The sequence below is a fragment of the Ranitomeya variabilis genome, chromosome 6 (assembly GCF_051348905.1).
Source record: "Ranitomeya variabilis isolate aRanVar5 chromosome 6, aRanVar5.hap1, whole genome shotgun sequence".
In the NCBI taxonomy this organism is placed as follows: Eukaryota; Metazoa; Chordata; class Amphibia; order Anura; family Dendrobatidae; genus Ranitomeya; species Ranitomeya variabilis.
This window is the reverse complement of record NC_135237.1, coordinates 335,911,059-335,931,091: the sequence shown is the minus strand read 5'-3', so window position 1 is coordinate 335,931,091 and position 20,033 is coordinate 335,911,059. Positions and strand designations below refer to the sequence as shown.

Below are 20,033 nucleotides of genomic sequence, written 5' to 3'. Positions count from 1 at the left end.
AGCATCCACTTCGACCTGAAAGGGAAGTGAGACATCAGGCTGGCACAAAACTGGCACCGAAGTAAACCGGCGTTTCAACTCCTGGAACGCCTCCACGGCTGCAGGAGCCCAGTTAGCAACATCAGAACCTTTCTTGGTCATATCCGTCAAAGGTTTAACAACGCTAGAAAAATTAGCGATAAAACGACGGTAGAAGTTAGCAAAACCCAAGAACTTCTGAAGACTCTTAACTGACGTGGGTTGAGTCCACTCATGAATAGCTCGGACCTTGACTGGGTCCATCTCCACAGCAGAAGGGGAAAAAATAAACCCCAAAAAGGGAACCTTCTGTACTCCAAAGAGACACTTTGAGCCCTTAACAAACAAAGCATTCTCACGCAAAACCTGAAACACCATCCTGACCTGCTCCACATGTGAGTCCCAATCTTCAGAGAAAACCAGAATATCATCCAGATAAACAATCATAAATTTATCCAGATACTTCCGGAAAATATCATGCATAAAGGACTGAAACACTGAGGGAGCATTAGAGAGCCCAAAAGGCATCACCAAGTACTCAAAATGACCTTCGGGCGTATTAAATGCAGTCTTCCATTCATCTCCTTGCTTAATGCGCACATGGTTGTACGCACCACGAAGATCTATCTTGGTGAACCACTTGGCACCTTTAATCCGGGCAAACAAGTCCGACAACAGAGGCAAAGGATACTGAAATTTAACAGTGATTTTATTCAGAAGCCGATAGTCAATACAAGGTCTCAAAGATCCGTCCTTCTTGGCCACAAAAAAGAATCCCGCACCAAGAGGGGAAGAGGATGGACGGATTTGCCCCTTCTCCAGAGACTCCTTGATATACGAACGCATTGCGGCATGCTCAGGTAAAGACAGATTAAATAATCTTCCCTTAGGAAATTTACTACCTGGAATCAAATCTATGGCGCAGTCACAGTCCCTATGAGGAGGCAGAGCACCGGATCTGGACTCGCTGAACATCCTGATAATCAGACAAATACTCAGGAACTTCCGAAGGAGTAGAGGAAGCAATAGACACCGGCGGGGAATCAGCATGAATTCCCTGACAGCCCCAACTTGACACAGACATTGCCTTCCAATCCAAGACTGGATTGTGGGTCTGTAACCATGGCAGCCCCAAAACGACCAAATCATGCATTTTATGCAGAACAAGAAAACGAATCACCTCCCGATGTTCAGGAGTCATGCACATGGTTACCTGCGTCCAAAACTGCGGTTTATTTTCCGCCAATGGCGTAGCATCAATACCTCTAAGAGGAATAGGATTTACCAACGGTTCAAGAACAAAACCACAGCGCTTGGCAAATGACAGATCCATAAGACTCAGGGCAGCACCTGAATCCACAAACGCCATAACAGGGTAAGAAGACAATGAGCAAATTAAAGTCACAGACAAAATAAATTTAGGTTGCAAATTACCAATGGCGACAGGACTAACAACCCTTGTTAGGCGTTTAGAGCATGCTGATATAACGTGTAGAATCACCACAGTAAAAACACAACCCATTCTGACGTCTATGATTTTTCCGCTCATTTCGAGTCTGAATTCTATTACATTGCATTAAATCAGGTGTTTGTTCAGACAACACCACCAGAGGATTAGCGGTTTTGCGCTCCCGCAAACGCCGGCCAATTTGAATAGCCAGCGCCATGGAATCATTCAGACTTGTAGGAATGGGGAAACCCACCATCACATTCTTAATGGCTTCAGAAAGGCCATTTCTGAAATTTGCGGCCAGAGCACACTCATTCCACTGAGTAAGCACGGACCATTTCCGAAATTTTTGGCAATACACTTCAGCTTCATCCTGGCCCTGAGAAATAGCCAGCAAGGCTTTTTCTGCCTGAACTTCAAGATTGGGTTCCTCGTAAAGCAATCCGAGCGCCAGAAAAAACGCATCAATATTTGCCAATGCCGGATCTCCTGGCGCTAGCGAGAAAGCCCAATCCTGAGGGTCGCCCCGTAAAAAAGAAATAACAATTTTAACTTGCTGAGCTGAATCTCCAGATGAACGGGGTCTCAGAGAAAGAAACAATTTACAATTATTCTTGAAATTCCTAAACCTAAATCGGTCTCCAGAAAACAGTTCAGGAATAGGTATTTTAGGTTCAGACATAGGACTACTGGTAACAAAATCTTGTATGCCCTGCACACGAGCAGCAAGCTGGTCTACACTTGTAATCAAGGTCTGGACATTCATGTCTGCAGCAAGCACAAGCCACTCAAAGGTAAAGGGGAGGAAGAGAGGAAAAAAAAAAAAAAACTCAGAATTTCCTTTCTTATTATCCCACTTCTGCAATGCATAAACATACAATGTTGGCCTGGCATACTGTTATGACCCCAATGGCAGAGGGTCTCAGAAATATTTACTAAGTCTGCAAACACAAAAACCAGCTCATAGGGCAGTGGTAACTGGGCTGACCATATATCTAATCCTAGCACCATAAATAACAGCAGCCGGGGAACGTGCCTACGTTGATTCTAGACGTCTTGCGCCAGCCGGAGAACTAACTAACCCTAGAAGGGAAAAGAAAGACCTTTCTTGCCTCCAGAGAAAAGACCCCAAAAGTTGGATACAAGCCCCCAACAAATAATAACGGTGAGGTAAGAGGAAAAGACAAACGTAAGAATGAGCTAGGTATATAGCAAAGAGAGGCCCACTAGCTAGTAGCAGAATATAGTAAGATAACTTATATGGTCAGCAAAAACCCTATCAAAAATATCCACGCTGGAAATTCAAGAACCCCCGAACCGTCTAACGGCCCGGGGGGAGAACACCAGCCCCCTAGAGCTTCCAGCAAGGTCAGGAATCACATTTAGTACAAGCTGGACAAAAATGAGAACAAGCAAATAACCCAAAAAACAAAGAAGCAGGACTTAGCTTAATTTAGCACGAACCGGGACCAGCAGATAGGAGCAAACAGAAAGGATCTGATTACAACGATGCCAGGCACTGGACTAAGGATCCAGGAAGTTTATATAGCAACACCCCTGGACTAACGGCCCAGGTGGGTGCAAACTGAGGGAAGAAACTCCCAGAGTAATATCACTAGTAACCACAAGAGGGAGCCAAAAAGTCTAATTCACAACAATTAGGGACTGCGGTCAGTAGAGATACCACCTTCTCAGAGCTCGTCCCATGTTGCGTTTTAGCCACCAGGTCATATCAGTGTGGCCTCTTAACCACCAGGTCATAACAGGGGCAGAATGAAAGACATGGGGCAGGATTGGATCATGGGGCAGGATGGATACAATGGAGACAGATGGGGCAGGATGGGGAGATCATATGGTGTAGAATGGATACTCATGAGGGCAGGATGCGAGAACATATGGCTGACGCCAGGAAGGAGATAAACGGGGCCAGGATGGGGAATATTATTACCATAGGGGCTAATTAAGGGATATTATTACTGCAGTGATGTATTTATTTTATTTTTTGAGGACACTGTTTTAAATGGGGTGGCGGTCCTGTTAGTGTGCAGAGTGACACTATATCGCCTCTTTTTCTTCATGTGGTGTAATGCAGAAGTTGTGAAAAATTAAGTAATGTGTTCTGCAAGCGGAGCTCGAGATAACTGTGTTATTTCCTGCAGAAATGAGTCCTGGCTGGAAGAAATGATGGCAGTCTGTGCTGGATGAAAGATGAAGGACATCACCTAGAGATGTCGCTGGTGAGTCAGTGTTACCTATACACTGACACTATACACTGTATACTATATACAGAGGTCCTGTGTACAATGTCACCAGTGATCACTGTATTACCTATACATTATATACAGAGCTCCTGTGTATAATATCACCAGTGATCTCTGTATTACCTCTACACAGACACTGCATACTAAGTACAGATCTCCTGTGTATAATGTCACTTAGGCTGCCATCACACATTCAGTATTTGGTCTGTAATTTACATCAGTATTTGTAAGCCAAAACCAGGAGTGGGTGATAAATACAGAAGTGGTGCATATGTTTCTGTTATACTTTGCCTCTGATTGTTCCACTCCTGGTTTTGGCTTACAAATACTGATGTAAAATACTGACCAAATACTGCTAGTGTGACGGCAGCCTTATGGTGATAGTATTGTGTTTTGTTTTTTTTTATTTCTGATCAGTATTGTAGTATTCAGTCACTATGTGGTGGTAATATGTGGTCTGGAAATGGTGTTGTGGTATTTGTCCCTTGTATGTGCTATTTGGTCACCAAGTGGTGGTAATATGTGGTCTTGACATGGTGCGGTGGTATTTGTCCCTTGTATGTAGTATTATTCGGTCACTATGTGGTCTGGTCATGGTGTGGTGGTATTTCTTCCTGTATGTAGTATTATTGGTCTTGGTATAGTGGATTGTGTTGTGTATGGCGGTCATTTGTTCTCTCTGATATTAATTAGGAGAAGATTCTTTATTTCCATTAGAGTTTTAATGCTTTGTACACAGCGGCGGAGATGCACTTACAGGGGTTTCCTGTGGAAAAAAGTAATCACCTCTTCACAGGATAATTGATAACGTATTGATTGGTGGGGGTCTGACTGCTTGGACCCATTCAGCAAAATGTGGAACTTTTTATCCCCATTAGACTGGAGTGGCATGTCCGACTAGGTCACTGATCCATTCATTCCCTCAGTGGCTGCACTTGTTTTTTTCTGGAAGCCCCAAAGAGAATGAATGGAGCTGCGGTCAGAAATCCCACCTGCCGCAGCATTTTATAATAGTGATAAAAGTGTCCTGTCAGGGATAAAACTTCCCCATTCTTCCGATCGGTGCAGTTTCTAATGGTCGGATCTAAGCGATCACCTATCCTGTGGAGCCCATGGATCAGTGATAACTTGTTTTAACCAAGAACCCCATTAATGTAAACTACCGTAATTATACATCCCAGTTATTGGGGCACATGGTAGATGTGCAGCAGCCGCCGGTGTTTTACAGCCGATGCTCTACTATAATGACAGATATTTGCATATAGCTGTAGGGTGGGCCCCTAGAGTCCATTCCTCTGGTGGGCCCCAGACACCCCAGTCCGACGCTGTATAGATGTATATACAGAGGATAGATAGATAGATAGATAGATAGATAGATAGATAGATAGATAGATATGGACCAAAAAAAATGGAAGGCAGCACTCCAGATTTTAGCAAAAAATATAAGTGGACTTTATTGGGCCCACATGGCGTGATGCAACGTTTCGACTTCCAAAAGCCTTTTTCAAGCAGATAGATAGATAGATTTAAAGCAACTGTACACACACGTCAGGGTATTTTTTCATACTAAGTGGTCCATACGGAATCACAGACATATTTTTATCTGAGTCATGGAGCAAACTCATCAATACAAGTGTCAATGGATCATTAAAAAAAAAATTGGCAGTATATGGGTACCATCCATATGCTGTTTTTACTGGCTATTTCATAATAGAGGTTTAAGAAACTTCCATTGCTTTTTGTTTTCTTTTTTTTTGCATACAAGAAAAACTGATGAAACTGATAATAAAAAGTGACAAACTGGCCAAACTTGATGAAAATCTGGTCAAAAACACTAATGTGACTGTTTTTTTTGCATAGGACAAAAATTACTGATATCTTAAATGTGCCTAAAGATGAACCAACATTGTGATGACATTAGATGAAACACCACATCAGTAAAGCCTGTGATTGGGCATTACATGGCCCCAGCTCCCAGCCTCAGTACATAGTTTTTTGCTCACATTTGAGGAATTCTAACACTCACCACAGAGTAGATTTCGCAGGCTGTCTCTCTTTCGCTGTGCTCTGGATCACAGTACAATCTTAATTTCTGTATCTCCATCTAAACATATAGCAGGATATTAGTCATTAATAATTTCATTCTAGAAATTAAAGGGGTTGTCCAGGCTTTTCAAAAAAGTCTACAGTCGCTCTATGACTGCGGAGCTGTGAATCCTCTTGTTGTGTGCAGCGCACTGTGAAGGTTCTCCCGTGCCGACAGCAAAATCGACGGGTCATATGACTGCATTTACATTATATGCATATTCCTTGCCACATTTCAACTAGACATATGCGGCTTGCTCAATTCACTTGTATTGGGCCACACATATTTATTAGCCTTACAATATACAGTGCCTTGCGCAAGTATTTGGCTCCCTGGAACTTTTAAACGTTTTCCCACATATTATGCTTCAAACATAAAGATACCAAATATAAATTTTTGGTTAAGAATCAACAACAAGTAGAACACAATTGTGAGGTTGAACGAAATGTATTGTTTATTTTACATTTTTGTGGAAAATCAAAAACTAAAAAGTGGGGCGTGCAATATTATTCGGCCCCTTTACTTTCAGTGCAGCAAACTCACTCCAGAAGTTCATTGTGGATCTCTGAATGATCCAATGTTGTCCTAAATGCCTAAGGATAATAAATATAATCCACCTGTGTGTTATCAAGTCTCCGTATAAATGCACCTGCTCTGTGATAGTCTCAGGGTTCTGTTTGAAGCACAGAGAACATCATGAAGACCAAGGAACACAACAGGCAGGTCCGTGATACTGTTGTGGAGGAGTTTAAAGCTGGATTTTGATCCAAAATGAATTGCAAAACTTTAAATATCCCAAGGAGCACTGTGCAAGCGATCATACTGAAATGGAAGGAGTATCATACCACTGCAAATCTACCAAGACCCGGCTGTCCCTCTAAACTTTCATCTCAAACAAGGAGAAGACTGATCAGAGATGCAGCCAAGAAGCCCATGATCACTCTGGATGAATTGCAGAGATCTACAGCTGAGGTGGGACAGTCTGTCCATAGGACAACAATCAGTTGTACACTGCACAAATCTGGCCTTTATGGAAGAGTGGCAAGAAGAAAGCCATTTCTCAAAGATATCCATAAAAAGTGTTGTTTAAAGTTTGCAACAAGCCACCTGGGAGACACACCAAACATGTGGAAGAAGGTGCTCTGGTCAGATGAAACCAAAATCGAACTTTTTGGCAACAATGCCAAATGATATGTTTGGCGTAAAGGCAACACAGCTCATCACCCTGAACACACCATCCCCACTGTCAAACATGGTGGTGGCAACATCATGGTTTGGGCCTGCTTTTCTTCAGCGGGAACAGGGAAGATGGTTAAAATTGATGGGAAGATGGATGGAGCCAAATACAGGCCCATTCTTGAAGAAATCCTGTTGGAGTCTGCAAAAGACCAGAGACTGGGACGGAGATTTGTCTTCAATCAAGACATTGATCCCAAGCATAAAGCAAAATCTACAATGGAATGGTTCACAAATAAACGTATCCAGGTGTTAGAATGGCCAAGTCAAAGTCCAGACCTCAATCCAATCGAGAATCTGTGGAAAGAGCTGAAAACTGCTGTTCACAAACGATCTCCATCAAACCTCACTGAGCTCGAGCTGTTTGCCAAGGAAGAATGGGCAAGAATTTCAGTCTTTCGATGTATAAAATTGATAGAGACATACCCCAAGCGACTTGCAGCTGTAATCACAGAAAAAGGTGGCGCAACAAAGTATTAAGTTAAAGGGGCTGAATAATATCGCACGCCCCACTTTTCAGTTTTTTATTTTCCACAAAAATTTTAAATACCCAATACATTTCGTTCAACTTCACAATTGTGTTCCACTTGTTGTTGATTCTTCACCAAAAATTCCAGGGAGCCGAATACTTTCGCAAGGCACTGTACCTTTATCTTCTTAGTATTATGTGAATTCTGTATTTACCTCTTGTCATATCCTAGTGTTGTCATGCCACCTGTTGGTTTCCTACTTTTTAGAGTTACCTTTTATTATGTTTGGGCACTTTGTGCACTTCTTTTACATATAGGTTGCAAATTGTTTACAGCTGTCTGCCACCAGAACTGAGCACAGTTAATTGGTGGAGTCATCAGTATATGTCAGGACAACCCTTTTAAGGCTGTGAAGAATAGGTTGTCAGTATCATAGATGTGGAACTTTTTTTTTCGGTTACACTTACTCACATGTACTGATTGATCTGAATTTTCTTTCTTTACGATCTGAGTTTTTCCATTGATGAAAATTGGTCCAATTTCTTCCATGGCTCTGTTTTCAATGAGAGAATCATCTAGAAATAAAACAGCACTTCTGTTTCGCACTAGTATCTTCAACTGGTGCCACCGCTCATCAAATAATTCCTGAATAAAAATATAAAATAAAAACATTATTTTTCAAGGCTTATGCTAATCCATCTGAAAGAATGGATCTGCAGCTCTAAAGCAAACCTATGTCTGATGTTACTGATTTAAAATGTAGTGTAGTCTGATGCTGCACTCATATGTGAGGTTACATTTTCTGCTTTAAAAACTAGATGTGTACATCGTTATCAAAAAACACTATGTGGACATACTCTTATGTAGGTTTAGAAGAAGTATGCTCATATGTAAGACAACAGTGCATGACTGCAGAATCAGACTTATCATTATGTAGCCTGTATCAAGAAGACACCTAAATCTTCATAGTAGCTGTTGACACAAAATGGTAGCGTTCTTGTGAATTATAATTATTCACAAAGTTGCTGGGACAAAGTAAATTTGTGTTTTTACTGAAAGGGAAACAGGCAGCTGAATTGTTACATGAAAAACAGCTCTATAATTTCAGGCAGGTATATTTTGCTCTGAAACACTATGCAGAAAGTACTTATAAAAAAAGCTGAGCATGTACCATAAGGGTGACTAGTCAAAGGGGCCAAACCCAGAGTATTTTCCCCACCTTGCTCCCCCTGGTGTCACTCTTCTACCCAAAGAAAAGCGGTGCATGGCGAGACAGGAGAGAGAGGAAGCTATGCCACTAGGGAAGGATACAATGGGGCACCCCTGATACTTGCCCTTTGTCACCCTGAGCTCCCCAGCATCCCTAGATGGGTTCTTTAACCCCATGCGGTGATCACGTTCCTATCCCTGTGCTACCCTAAGTACCACCCTGGTGTCACAATTCAGGCTTTGATTTGTGGCAGCTCTGGTTCCGCTATAATTTAAATATAGCTTTTTTCCTTTCAGGCCAGCAAGGGTTAAAGTGTGTTTCTTTGCTGGCAGCTGCTGCATTGCTTGTCAGCTGATGTGGGCGGTGACCACTCCCTCCATCCTTTAAATGATCACCTGACGCATCAGCTGACTGTCGGTGATAGAGTAATCTATGCTGACCAAGCCTGGAGTAAAGAGCTCTCTGGTTGCAGAGATGCTTCTGCTGTGTTCATAGAGTTTGTGGTCCTGGTGCCGTATCCTTAGCTGTGTGGTGCTTTTCAACGTGGAGAGTGTTAAGTTCTATTTTCGCTTTTTCTGTCTGTATTGTTGTTGTCCCTCTCCCTGCGTTGCTTACCATCTGCAGTGGTGAGGCTATCGTCCTTGCTGGCCAGTGCACTAGTCAGAGAATAGTGAAGAGACAAACAGGGATTAGACATGACATGGCGGTGAGGGGAAGGACCTGCTTATGGTGTTAGGGGAGTCTAGGGACAAGCACAGGTTGGAGTTCAGGAGGTGCCCCCTCCCTTGTTCCCTACTGTGAGGGCTTTCCTCTCCCCATTCCATCCCGTTGTTTGGTGTGCATTGTGCCGTCTGCTGGAATGACCCGTTTGGTCGTGACACCTGGCTAGTGAGTAGGACAGCATTAATGCTAGTCCTCCTGTACTGCAAAGCACAGAGGATAAACAGACAGGGGTAAAAGAAAACTGCAATTACACAAAAATAGTCTCAAACAATCGAGTGGTAAATAGGGAAGGAGCTATTCCCAAATGGGAATAGAGACTGTGAGACACGCACACAAGCCAAATACATGCAGGTAAACGCCTGTTCTTTCTCAGCTATCTCCTCCAGCTTCAAACCAGGTAACTGCAAGCTATCACTGGCAACAACTGAAGCTTGGAGGGGAGTATTTAAACCAGAGGAAGTGATGAACTCACAGCTGAGACTGTGAAGGACACAAAATTAAGAAAGATTAGAACTAGGGCTCTATTTTGTGCTTGTGACTCCATCTTGTTGTTTACGAGATAAATTCTGTTACTTAACTAGGCTATAGTTCATGGCTGTTGTGGGGCCAGATTGTTCCAGTCTGAACAAGATATGAAACTCGGGGGTGTATTGCTGTGTAAGACTCTGACACATATGCTGTTATGCTTCTTTCTATGCCATGTAGACACGGTCATATATGTACTGTGGTCTCCGGTTTTCCTGCATTTTTATAGGTTAAGTGCTGCAAGTGTGCTTTTATATTATTGGTTGAAGTATAACTTGCTAAATACTATAAAAGAGGTGACATAATAAATAGGGTTAGGGATCTGCCTTGATCCTCCCAAACAGAGACACGTCTCCGTTTGGTCATTCTCAGTTGCTGGCAATGCCCTGTGGATTAATTTGGAAATCACTTGGTTAACCATGAAGGGTCACTCCAGATCCTCCCCCAACAAGACAGCTCAGTATGGTGAGCTTTAGGAGACAAACAGGACTGTTCAACCCTTGCAAGAACAGAGCAAGGAAAACCTGAACTGATAATAGGAAGGTGAAGCAGTTCTAACCAGCACAAATGTACATGTAGCCAGACACCTCGATCTTCTGGCACCACTATGTTGCGGCATCCCTGTGACATCTGGTTACAGGTCTCTACCTATATGTGTAGATTGAGGGCGATATGTCACTCAATGGTAGTATAATGGGGAGAAGCTACCAAGGGGCTGCCTCTTGGACTAGTCAACCTAGTCACTTTGTCCGTGACCGGCTTTTAACTGTATGTTTTTTCTCTCTCGCTAAATGATAGAACAAACTCTGATTCATGCTGTCCGTAGTTTTTATACATGCCATTAGTGTGCTAGCTGAAAAAGGCACAGCATTCGAATATTTAATCTTGTGAGTGGACCTCGACATTGCCAAAAAAATGCACCAAAGTGGTGCAAATTATAGCATCGAGATAAAACCTATTTAGGTCTCATTCAGATGTCCATGTTTTATGTACTCACTCTAATGTATGGTGTTACATGTCTGTGTTTTTCATGTACCATGTTTCTGTGCAAAACCCATTTTTTTCTAGTATCATGGATGAAAAGTGCCAATACAAATCTATGAGTCTGTGAAAAACACATACAGCACATGGATGTCATCCGTGTGCCATCAGTGTGTTGTATGGATTCAGCATTGCAATGGATAGGAGAAGCTATGTAATTTATTTATTTATCCATCCATTGAAAACACTGATAACGAACTGACCAAACACTGATGAACACACTGATGGTAAAAACGGACACACAGACCATACACGGATAACACACAGATGTTAAACACGACACACACATGACACACTGATCCAAAATACTGATAACATTAGTACAATTTTCTCACGTACGTCTTTAAACATAGATGTGTGAATGAGGCCTTATGTGTTTAAAACACTGTCAATGCTTAGCACAAAAATAGGTCTTAATGGGGAAGATCATGACCTAGCTTCTAGGGGCTTAGCTTAAGATGTGCCAAAATGTTGACACAAATAAATTGGTCTAAAAGTTAGCCATCAAAAGGGTGGTGTAAAGTTGGACAAAGTAGTCTAAAGACTGTCCCAATTTATCATCCATCTGTGATATATTTGTGTTGCATATGCAACAGATTAGGACTTATTATAAGTGAGAGGAGGACTTTACACTAACCAGACAGCAGATGGCGATAGTGTGTAATGTAATATACTTGCTGTAATGTGGAGAGGGAAACTCTCTGTTGTTGTTGGTTGCTTTTCTTACGTCCTGATTCTTCATGTTATTCTTCATGGATGTGTAATGCCTCAGTGTGCACGCACTATGTGACACTGAATTGTACCTTATGTTTACCAGTATGAAGTAAATACTGTTTACTCAAGATATCTTGCTGATTGAAGCTTTCCTAACTACAGCGGTGACTGCTAGAAGACGCACTCTGCAACAGGTTATGGGCCCAGAACCCCAGACACTACAGGTCTGCACTACAAGCCCAGCAGAAGGATCCTGGTTTATAACCTCAGATAACAACGGAGCACACAGATAAGCTCTGTAAACAGAAGGAAACACAGAGTGACAGAGGAATTCAACACAGGAGCTGGACGTACAGAAGAATATCTTCAGAACAACTCTCTAAACAAGTAAGGCTATATAAAGATGATGAGTAACACAGAACTGAAATTTACAGTAGCTAAACTGAAAAGTGAAAATTATCAGTTATGGAAATTCAAAGTAGAGATGTTGTTATCTAAGGATGATCTATGGGAAGTAATTGTTACAGCAAGACCAGATCAAGATAATCAGACATGGGATAATAAGAATAGAAAAGCTAAAGCCACCATTAGCTTATTAGTGGATGATGCTCAATTAATACATATAAGAAATGAAGAAACAGCTAAGGGAATGTGGGAAGCATTAAGAAAACTGTATGAAAGACCTAGCTTGAATCACAAGTTATTTTTATTAAGAAAGCTTTACAGTATGAGATTGAGTGCAAATGACGATATGCAGAAGCACATATTCTCAATGATGGAAGTGATATCACAGCTAAGATCTATTGGTGAAGATGTTAAAGAAAGTCATGTAGCAGCTATATTGTTGTGCAGTTTACCAGATTCGTATACAGCCTTGATAAATGCCCTTGAGACGAGACCAGAAACTGACATTACATTAGATTTTGTGAAAACAAGACTAATAGATGCATATCAGAGAAGAAAAGAACAAAGAAATGATTCTTCTACTGAAAAGGACAGTGAAAATGCTCTTAAAGCTACAGAATTCAAAAAACCCTATAATAAAGAGACAAGAGAATGTTTCAGATGTAAGAAAAACGGTCATTTAAAGAAAGACTGTACCATATGGACAGCAGAACAACAAAAATTACAACATAAACAGCATACACAGAAAGTAAAAAACACAATTTCCGATTCATGTGAGAATAATTGGAATGGCACATTTAAAGTAACAGACAAGAAATCATCACTTGGTTGGTTTATTGATTCAGGAGCAATGAGTCATATGACAAGTGACAAGAATTTCTTTACTGATCTTGATTTAGATAAGAAAGAAGCCATTTATCTTGCGGATGGAAGCAAAATAACCGCAGAAGGTATCGGACAAGGTATGCTAAATTGTTCAAACAAGTTCGGGCAAGATTCAAAAATACTTGTACAAGATGTGTTGTATGTTCCAAAATTGGAAGGCGGATTATTATCTCTGAAACGTTTAACAGCAAAAGGACTTAAGGTACCGTCACACATTGAAATTTCCATCGCTACGACGTTACGATTCGTGACATTCTAGCGATATCGTTACGATATCGCAGTGTCTGACACGCAGCAGCGATCAGGGATCCTGCTGAGAATCGTACGTCGTAGCAGATCGTTTGGAACTTTCTTTCGTCGCTTGATCACCCGCTGACATCGCTGGATCGTTGTGTGTGACAGCGATCCAGCGATGTCTTCGCTTGTAACCAGGGTAAACATCGGGTAACTAAGCGCAGGGCCGCGCTTAGTAACCCGATGTTTACCCTGGTTACAAGCGTAAACGTAAAAAAACAAACCGTACATACTCACCCGTCGGTGTCCTTCAGGTCCCTTGCAGTCTGCTTCCTGCTCTGAGTGCCGGCCGGAAAGTGAGAGAGCAGATCACAGCGGTGCTGCGCTCTGCTCTCACTGTACGGCTGCACTCAGAGCAGGAAGCAGACTGCAAGGGACCTGAAGGACACCGACGGGTGAGTATGTACGGTTTGTTTTTTTTACGTTTACGCTTGTAACCAGGGTAAACATCGGGTTACTAAGCGCGGCCCTGCGCTTAGTTACCCGATGTTTACCCTGGTTACCCGGGGACTTCGGCATCGCTCCAGCGCCGTGATTGCAACGTGTGACCGCAGTCTACAACGCTGGAGCGATGATCATACGATCGCTGCGACGTCACGGATCGTGCCGTCGCAGCGATGAAAATTTCAATGTGTGACGGTACCCTTACAGTGAAATTCAAAGACAATGAGTGTGCAATTATTGCAGGAAACAAGGTGATAACCAAAGTCAAGGCAGATGAACAATTATATCATTTTGACACAACAAAGGAACAGATGAAGGTATGTACACATGATCACAAAAACTGTATTCACATGTGGCATAGACGTCTAGGACATAGACACCCTGACAGTATAAGGGAACTACAGAGAAAAGAATTGACAAAAGATTTAAAGATATCAGATTGCTCAATTACCATAAGATGTGAATGTTGTATAAAATCCAAAGCCACAAGGATATCTATTCCAAAAGAAAGTGAGATGAAAAGCAAAAGACCACTTGATTTGGTGCATACTGACGTATGTGGACCCATGAAAGTGACTACATCAGGAGGCAATAGATACATGTTGACTTTTATAGACGATTACTCAAGATACACAGTCACATAATTAAAAACAAAAGTGAAGTTTTTGATAAACTTGTAGACTATGTAACAAGATCAAGTAACAAATTTCAAAGGAAGCCAATTGTCATCAGAAGTGATAATGGAGGTGAATTTACAGGTCACAGAATAGAAGACTACTTAAGACAAAATGGAATAAAACACCAGAAAACGGTTCCATACACACCTGAACAAAATGGAGTAGCAGAAAGGAAAAACAGAACTCTAACAGAGATGATAAGATGTATGCTGACGGATTCCAAACTACCAGAGAAATATTGGGGTGAGGCAGCAATGACAGCTACATATCTACAGAACAGGCTTTTTTCCAGAAAACTGACGAAAACTCCATATGAACTGTGGCAAGGTATGAAACCAAGTGTCAATCATTTTAAAAGTTTTTGGATGTAAAGTTTTCATATTCATTCCAACAGAAAAACGTTCCAAACTTCAAAACAGATCCATGGAAGGAATATTTGTTGGATATAGTGAAAATTGCAAGGGATACAGAATCCTATATCCCAAAACAGACAGAGTTACGGTGAGTAACAGTGTGACATTCATTGAAGATTTGAATGAAGACATTATGATTTCAGTTGAAACAAAAAATGAGAAAACCAATAGTGACACAACTAAAGAAAAATCTGATGAGAAAGAAGCAGAAATTAATGAAGAACAAAATACTGAAAGTGAAGAATCACATCTACAAACAGACACAGAACCAAGACGTTCAATGAGAGAGAACAAAGGAAAACCACCAAAATGTCTCTCATACAAGACAAGCACAAGAAAAATCTATGAGCCTACCTCTTGGGAAGACATATCTAACCTTCCTGAAGAAGAAGCTAATAAATGGATAGAGGCATCAGAAACAGAAATTAAATCCATGCAAGATTCAAATACATGGACACTAACAGATTTACCAGAAGGAAGAAAAACCATAGGATGTAAATGGATTTTTAAAGTTAAATACCAAACAGATGGCACAGCTGAAAGATACCGAGCAAGACTCGTAGCTAAAGGGTATTCTCAAAAATATGGAGAAGACTATGATGAGACATTTGCTCCAGTTGTCAAACACACTACAATAAGAACTTTACTTACAGTTGCAGCAATGAAACAGATGCAACTGAGACATCTGGATGTAAAGACAGCTTTTCTGAATGGAGATTTAACAGAAGACATTTATATGGAACAACCTCCAGGATTCAAAGATGAAAGAAATCCAAACAAAGTTTGTAAACTACAGAAAAGCATATATGGTTTAAAGCAAGCAGCTAAAGCGTGGAATGACAAAATCACGGAAGTACTTACAAATGAAAAATTTCAAAGAAGCAAAGCTGATCCATGCTTATACACAAAAAGGCTGAGTAATAGATGGATTTATATACTCATATATGTAGACGACATTTTGATTTGTTTTGAACAAGAAAGGGATAACGAAAACATTCTAAAAATCCTGAAGCAACATTTCGAAATCAAAGACTTGGGAAATGTAAAATAATACCTAGGAATACAGGTAGAAAGAGAAGAAGACGGAAGTTTCCTACTGAATCAAAATCACATGATTCAAGACGTAACAGAAAAATTTGGATTAAAGGATGCAAAAACAGTAAAGTCTCCAATGGAAACTAATTATCTCAAAGAGATGAACATTGAAAAAAATATGCTACCAAATAATGAAGAATACAGAACAGCAATAGGAAAACTGCTGTATCTAGCGACCATTACAAGACCAGACATCACAGCAGCAGTAGGAATCCTGAGTAGAAAGGTATCAAAACCAAATAAAGCTGATTGGAATGCCTTGAAGAGAGTAATGCATTATTTGAAAGGAACTAGCAATGTTAAGCTGAAATTACCCACAAGTGATGCTTGCATTTTAACAGGATATGTTGATGCAGATTGGGCTGGAGATCCAACTGACAGAAGATCTACCAGTGGACATATTTTTTTTCTCTCAGGTGGACCAATAAGTTGGACAAGTAAGAAACAGTCAATTGTGACACTATCTTCAACAGAAGCAGAATATGTTGCCGCAGCACATGCGAGTCAAGAAGTAGTGTGGTTAAGACAATTGTTGACAGAATTAGGACAACCACAGTTGGGACCAACAAAACTGAAAGAGGACAATCAAGGATGTCTTGTTCTTGCTCAGATGGAAAAAGTCAATCCAAGAACCAAGCATATTGATGTGAAATATCATTTCTTGAGAGATCATCAGGAACAAGGAGTCTTGAAGTTAGAGTACTGTCCTACTGAAGAAATGGCAGCAGACATCCTCACGAAGGCGTTGAATGCTGATAAACATCAGAGACTAATAAAAAAGTTGGGTTTGATTGAATAAGTCCTTACTGTTGAGAAAGGGTGTTGGCATATGCAAAAGATTAGGACTTATTATAAGTGAAAGGAGGACTTTACACTAACCAGACAGCAGATGGCGATAGTGTGTAATGTAATATACTTGCTGTAATGTGGAGAGGGAAACTCTCTGTTGTTGTTGGTTGCTTTTCTTACTTCCTGATTCTTCATGTTATTCTTCATGGATGTGTAATGCCTTAGTGTGCACGCACTATGTGACACTGAATTGTACCTTATGTTTACCAGTATAAAGTAAATACTGTTTACTCAAGATATCTTGCTGATTGAAGCTTTCCTAACTACAGCGGTGACTGCTAGAAGACACACTCTGCAACAATTTGGTTGAGTTTTCAAGTTTACACTCTCTAATTTACACAGGATTAGTAAAGCCTCAGGGATCAATTACCATAACCCTCATCAATGTTTATGTCTTAATATACATTTTTATTTTTCTTTATGGACATCGTGTTTCCACCTTGCTCAGATGGTGGTCAATCAGGACATTTTTCTGCTCCAGCTTTGAGCTCAACCATCTCTTAAAATGAGCGTCACCTGTCTTTTACCTTTAATTTTGAATCTTTGAACTTTATTCTTTGAATGTCTCCACTCATCAGTGTAACAGTAAAGATGACTGAACTGTCTGTACCATCTAGAGTCACTGCTGCCTGGACTTCTCCAGCTTTGGACAATATTCTCCACAGGTCAATAACCTCATGTGTCTCAGGCGCCTTTAAACGTATGGTTGATACAAACACATAGGATGGGGGCAGGCCTTCTGGAAATATGTCTCTGGAAAACAAATGCTGGTTTATAAAGGCTAAATAACTGTCTTAGAAATAAAGGCAAAATGACACATTGTAAGGCTACATAACACTCAAAAAAATACTCTTTAATTTCATCAAACTGTAAATACAATATTGGTGACAATAAAATATTAACACCTTTATTTATATATTATTCATTTATTTATTTTATGGTTCCAATTTGGATTTGGGAGAATTTAAGCAATTCACTTCAGTTGTCTCATACAGCACTGATGAAGATGATCCTCATCAAGTCAATTCGCAATTCTCCATCTCACAGATCTTCCTTACCTGATCTATCTATCACAACAAATGACATGACGCTTTCCTCCGAACTGGAAGTTCGCTGCCTCGGAGTAACCCTTGACTCTGCCCTGTCCTCCAAACCGCACATCCAAGCTCCACCTACTGTTGCCTCCAGCTCAAAAATATCTCCAGAATCTGTCCTTTCCTCAACCCTCAATCTACTAAAATGCTTGTGCATGCCCTCATCAGCTCCCGCCTCGACTACTGAAACATCCTTTTCTGTGGTCTCCCTGTTAACACTCTCGCACCTCTCAGTCAATCCTTAACGCTGCTGTCCTACTAATTCAGCTCTCTCCTCACTACTCTTCTGCTTCTCCCCTCTTCAAATCTGTTCACTGGCTCCCATTCCCTCAGCGTATCCAGTTCAAATTACTAATACTGACCTACAAAGCCATCCATAGCCTGTCTCCTCCATATATCTCTGAACTAATCTCCAGATATCTTCCCTCACGTAATCTCAGGTCCTCCCAAGACCTCCTTCTGTCCTCCACACTTATTAGTTCCTCACCTAATTGCCTCCTAGACTTCTCCCAAATATCCCCCATCCTCTGGAATTCTGAGCCCTAACATGTCTGATTATCAACCACATTCTGATCCTTCAGACAGAACCTGAAAACCCACCTCTTCAAGAAAGCTTACAGCCTGCAATGACCCCGCAGCCTCCTCACCGCTAGCAGAGTTACCGCCTCACCAACACCGGAGCTGCTGCAACCCCCCCCAACCTACTGTCTCCTTCTCCACCATCCTGTAGAATGTAAGTCCGCAACGGCAGGGTCCTATCTCCTCTGTATCAATCTGTCACTCTTAGTTTGCTTACTGTAGGTGATATCTGTAATTTGTATGTAACCGTTTCTCATGTACAGCACCATGGAATCAATTGTGCTATATAAATAAATAATAATAATGATTCTGTTGCTTGTTAATAAACCAGCCTATCAGGTGTTCTTGCCACCCTTCTCTTAAAATTCTTCAAATTAGCTGCATAGTCTGACATTACCGTATAATTCTATTATGTCGTAGTCCGGGTATATATTTCTAGAAATCTTGAAGAACAGATTTCCATCAAGTAGAGTAGAAGTAGGGTAGTGATGGCTGGAAGTCTACAAAGCTTTGTACTGAAATAAGTAAAGCTATTTTTCTCGGTATACAAGTTAGGTCAAGATATTTTGCTTAACTTGGCCTAATATGAGCAACTGGGAAATGGAAACACACAACATTTGCACAAATTCTGTATTGTCATGATCCAGGTCAGGTTTTATTTCAGGCTATCTCTTTCTTTACCTGATCATGCGCGGGTTAACCTTTTCTGCCTTGCTCTGGTGTATGGGTGGCTATTTCCCTGCTCCGTTGCTGGCAGCTAATGTCAGTAATAGTTCATGTCTTTGGCTAGAGCAGATGACCTAGCGTACCCTGAGTGTGTCCTTTGCTACCTGACTGCCTGTGTTCATATTTGCCCCATACCTGACCTCTGACTTGGTGCGTCCTGTGTGTCTATTCCCCGCTGTGCATGACCTGGCTTGATTTCTGACCTGCCCTTCCGTCTTGCGTTCCTGTTTTGTATTGTCCCGTCTGGCTCTGATCTTTGGTGTGTTTCTGGATATGTTTTTGCCTAGTCCTCTTGGTACCGCGCTTCCGACTGGCTTCTGACCCCTGGCTTAATTCAGACCTTGCTTCTGTCTTCTCCTCTGATACTGCGTTCCCGACTGTTGCTTGGCTTCACTTGTCCGACCTCTCTACTGCCCCCTAGCGGAGTTTTGCCCAGCTCATCAGATCTTCGCTTCAGGTGAGCTTCTGTTACCTCCCTTCTGCTACCCCTGGTGGTTGTCCCCGTCTTGCACGACATGTCTTTGTGGAAATCATTCTCAAAACATTTCTAGAGCTTTCATTTATTTTATATTTTCTATGTAAATGATTAATCATCAGTGATTATTTAGAATGTATTAGTTAGAGTAGATCTGCATTGAATATTGCATATGAATAACAGGATTTTTACCTTGTATTTTCAGTCACATCTACATCAGGGTTAAGTAGATAGGCTTTTTCCGATGCCAGTGATCCTATTATCTTTTCACCTTTTTTATGAATTTTCATTCCCACAAGAAGCTCAAAACCCTTTTCATCCCGTGACGCTACAGGAATTCGGGTAGGGCACACGGATTCTGTA

The 20,033-nt window shown here is 41.2% G+C and overlaps 1 protein-coding gene across 1 annotated transcript in view; it reads right to left on the bottom strand.

Annotated features, from left to right (window-relative positions):
• Nucleotides 1-20,033, bottom strand: part of LOC143783273 (uncharacterized) — a 143,779-nt gene that overhangs the window by 86,014 nt on the left and 37,732 nt on the right. Inside the window, exons 3-6 of the mRNA XM_077271685.1 lie at nucleotides 19,863-20,028; nucleotides 17,324-17,549; nucleotides 7,993-8,166; nucleotides 5,756-5,833 (exon numbers count right to left, since the gene is read on the bottom strand). Coding sequence (XP_077127800.1) covers nucleotides 5,756-5,833; nucleotides 7,993-8,166; nucleotides 17,324-17,549; nucleotides 19,863-20,028 — 644 coding nt within the window. The remainder of the gene's footprint in view (nucleotides 1-5,755; nucleotides 5,834-7,992; nucleotides 8,167-17,323; nucleotides 17,550-19,862; nucleotides 20,029-20,033) is intronic.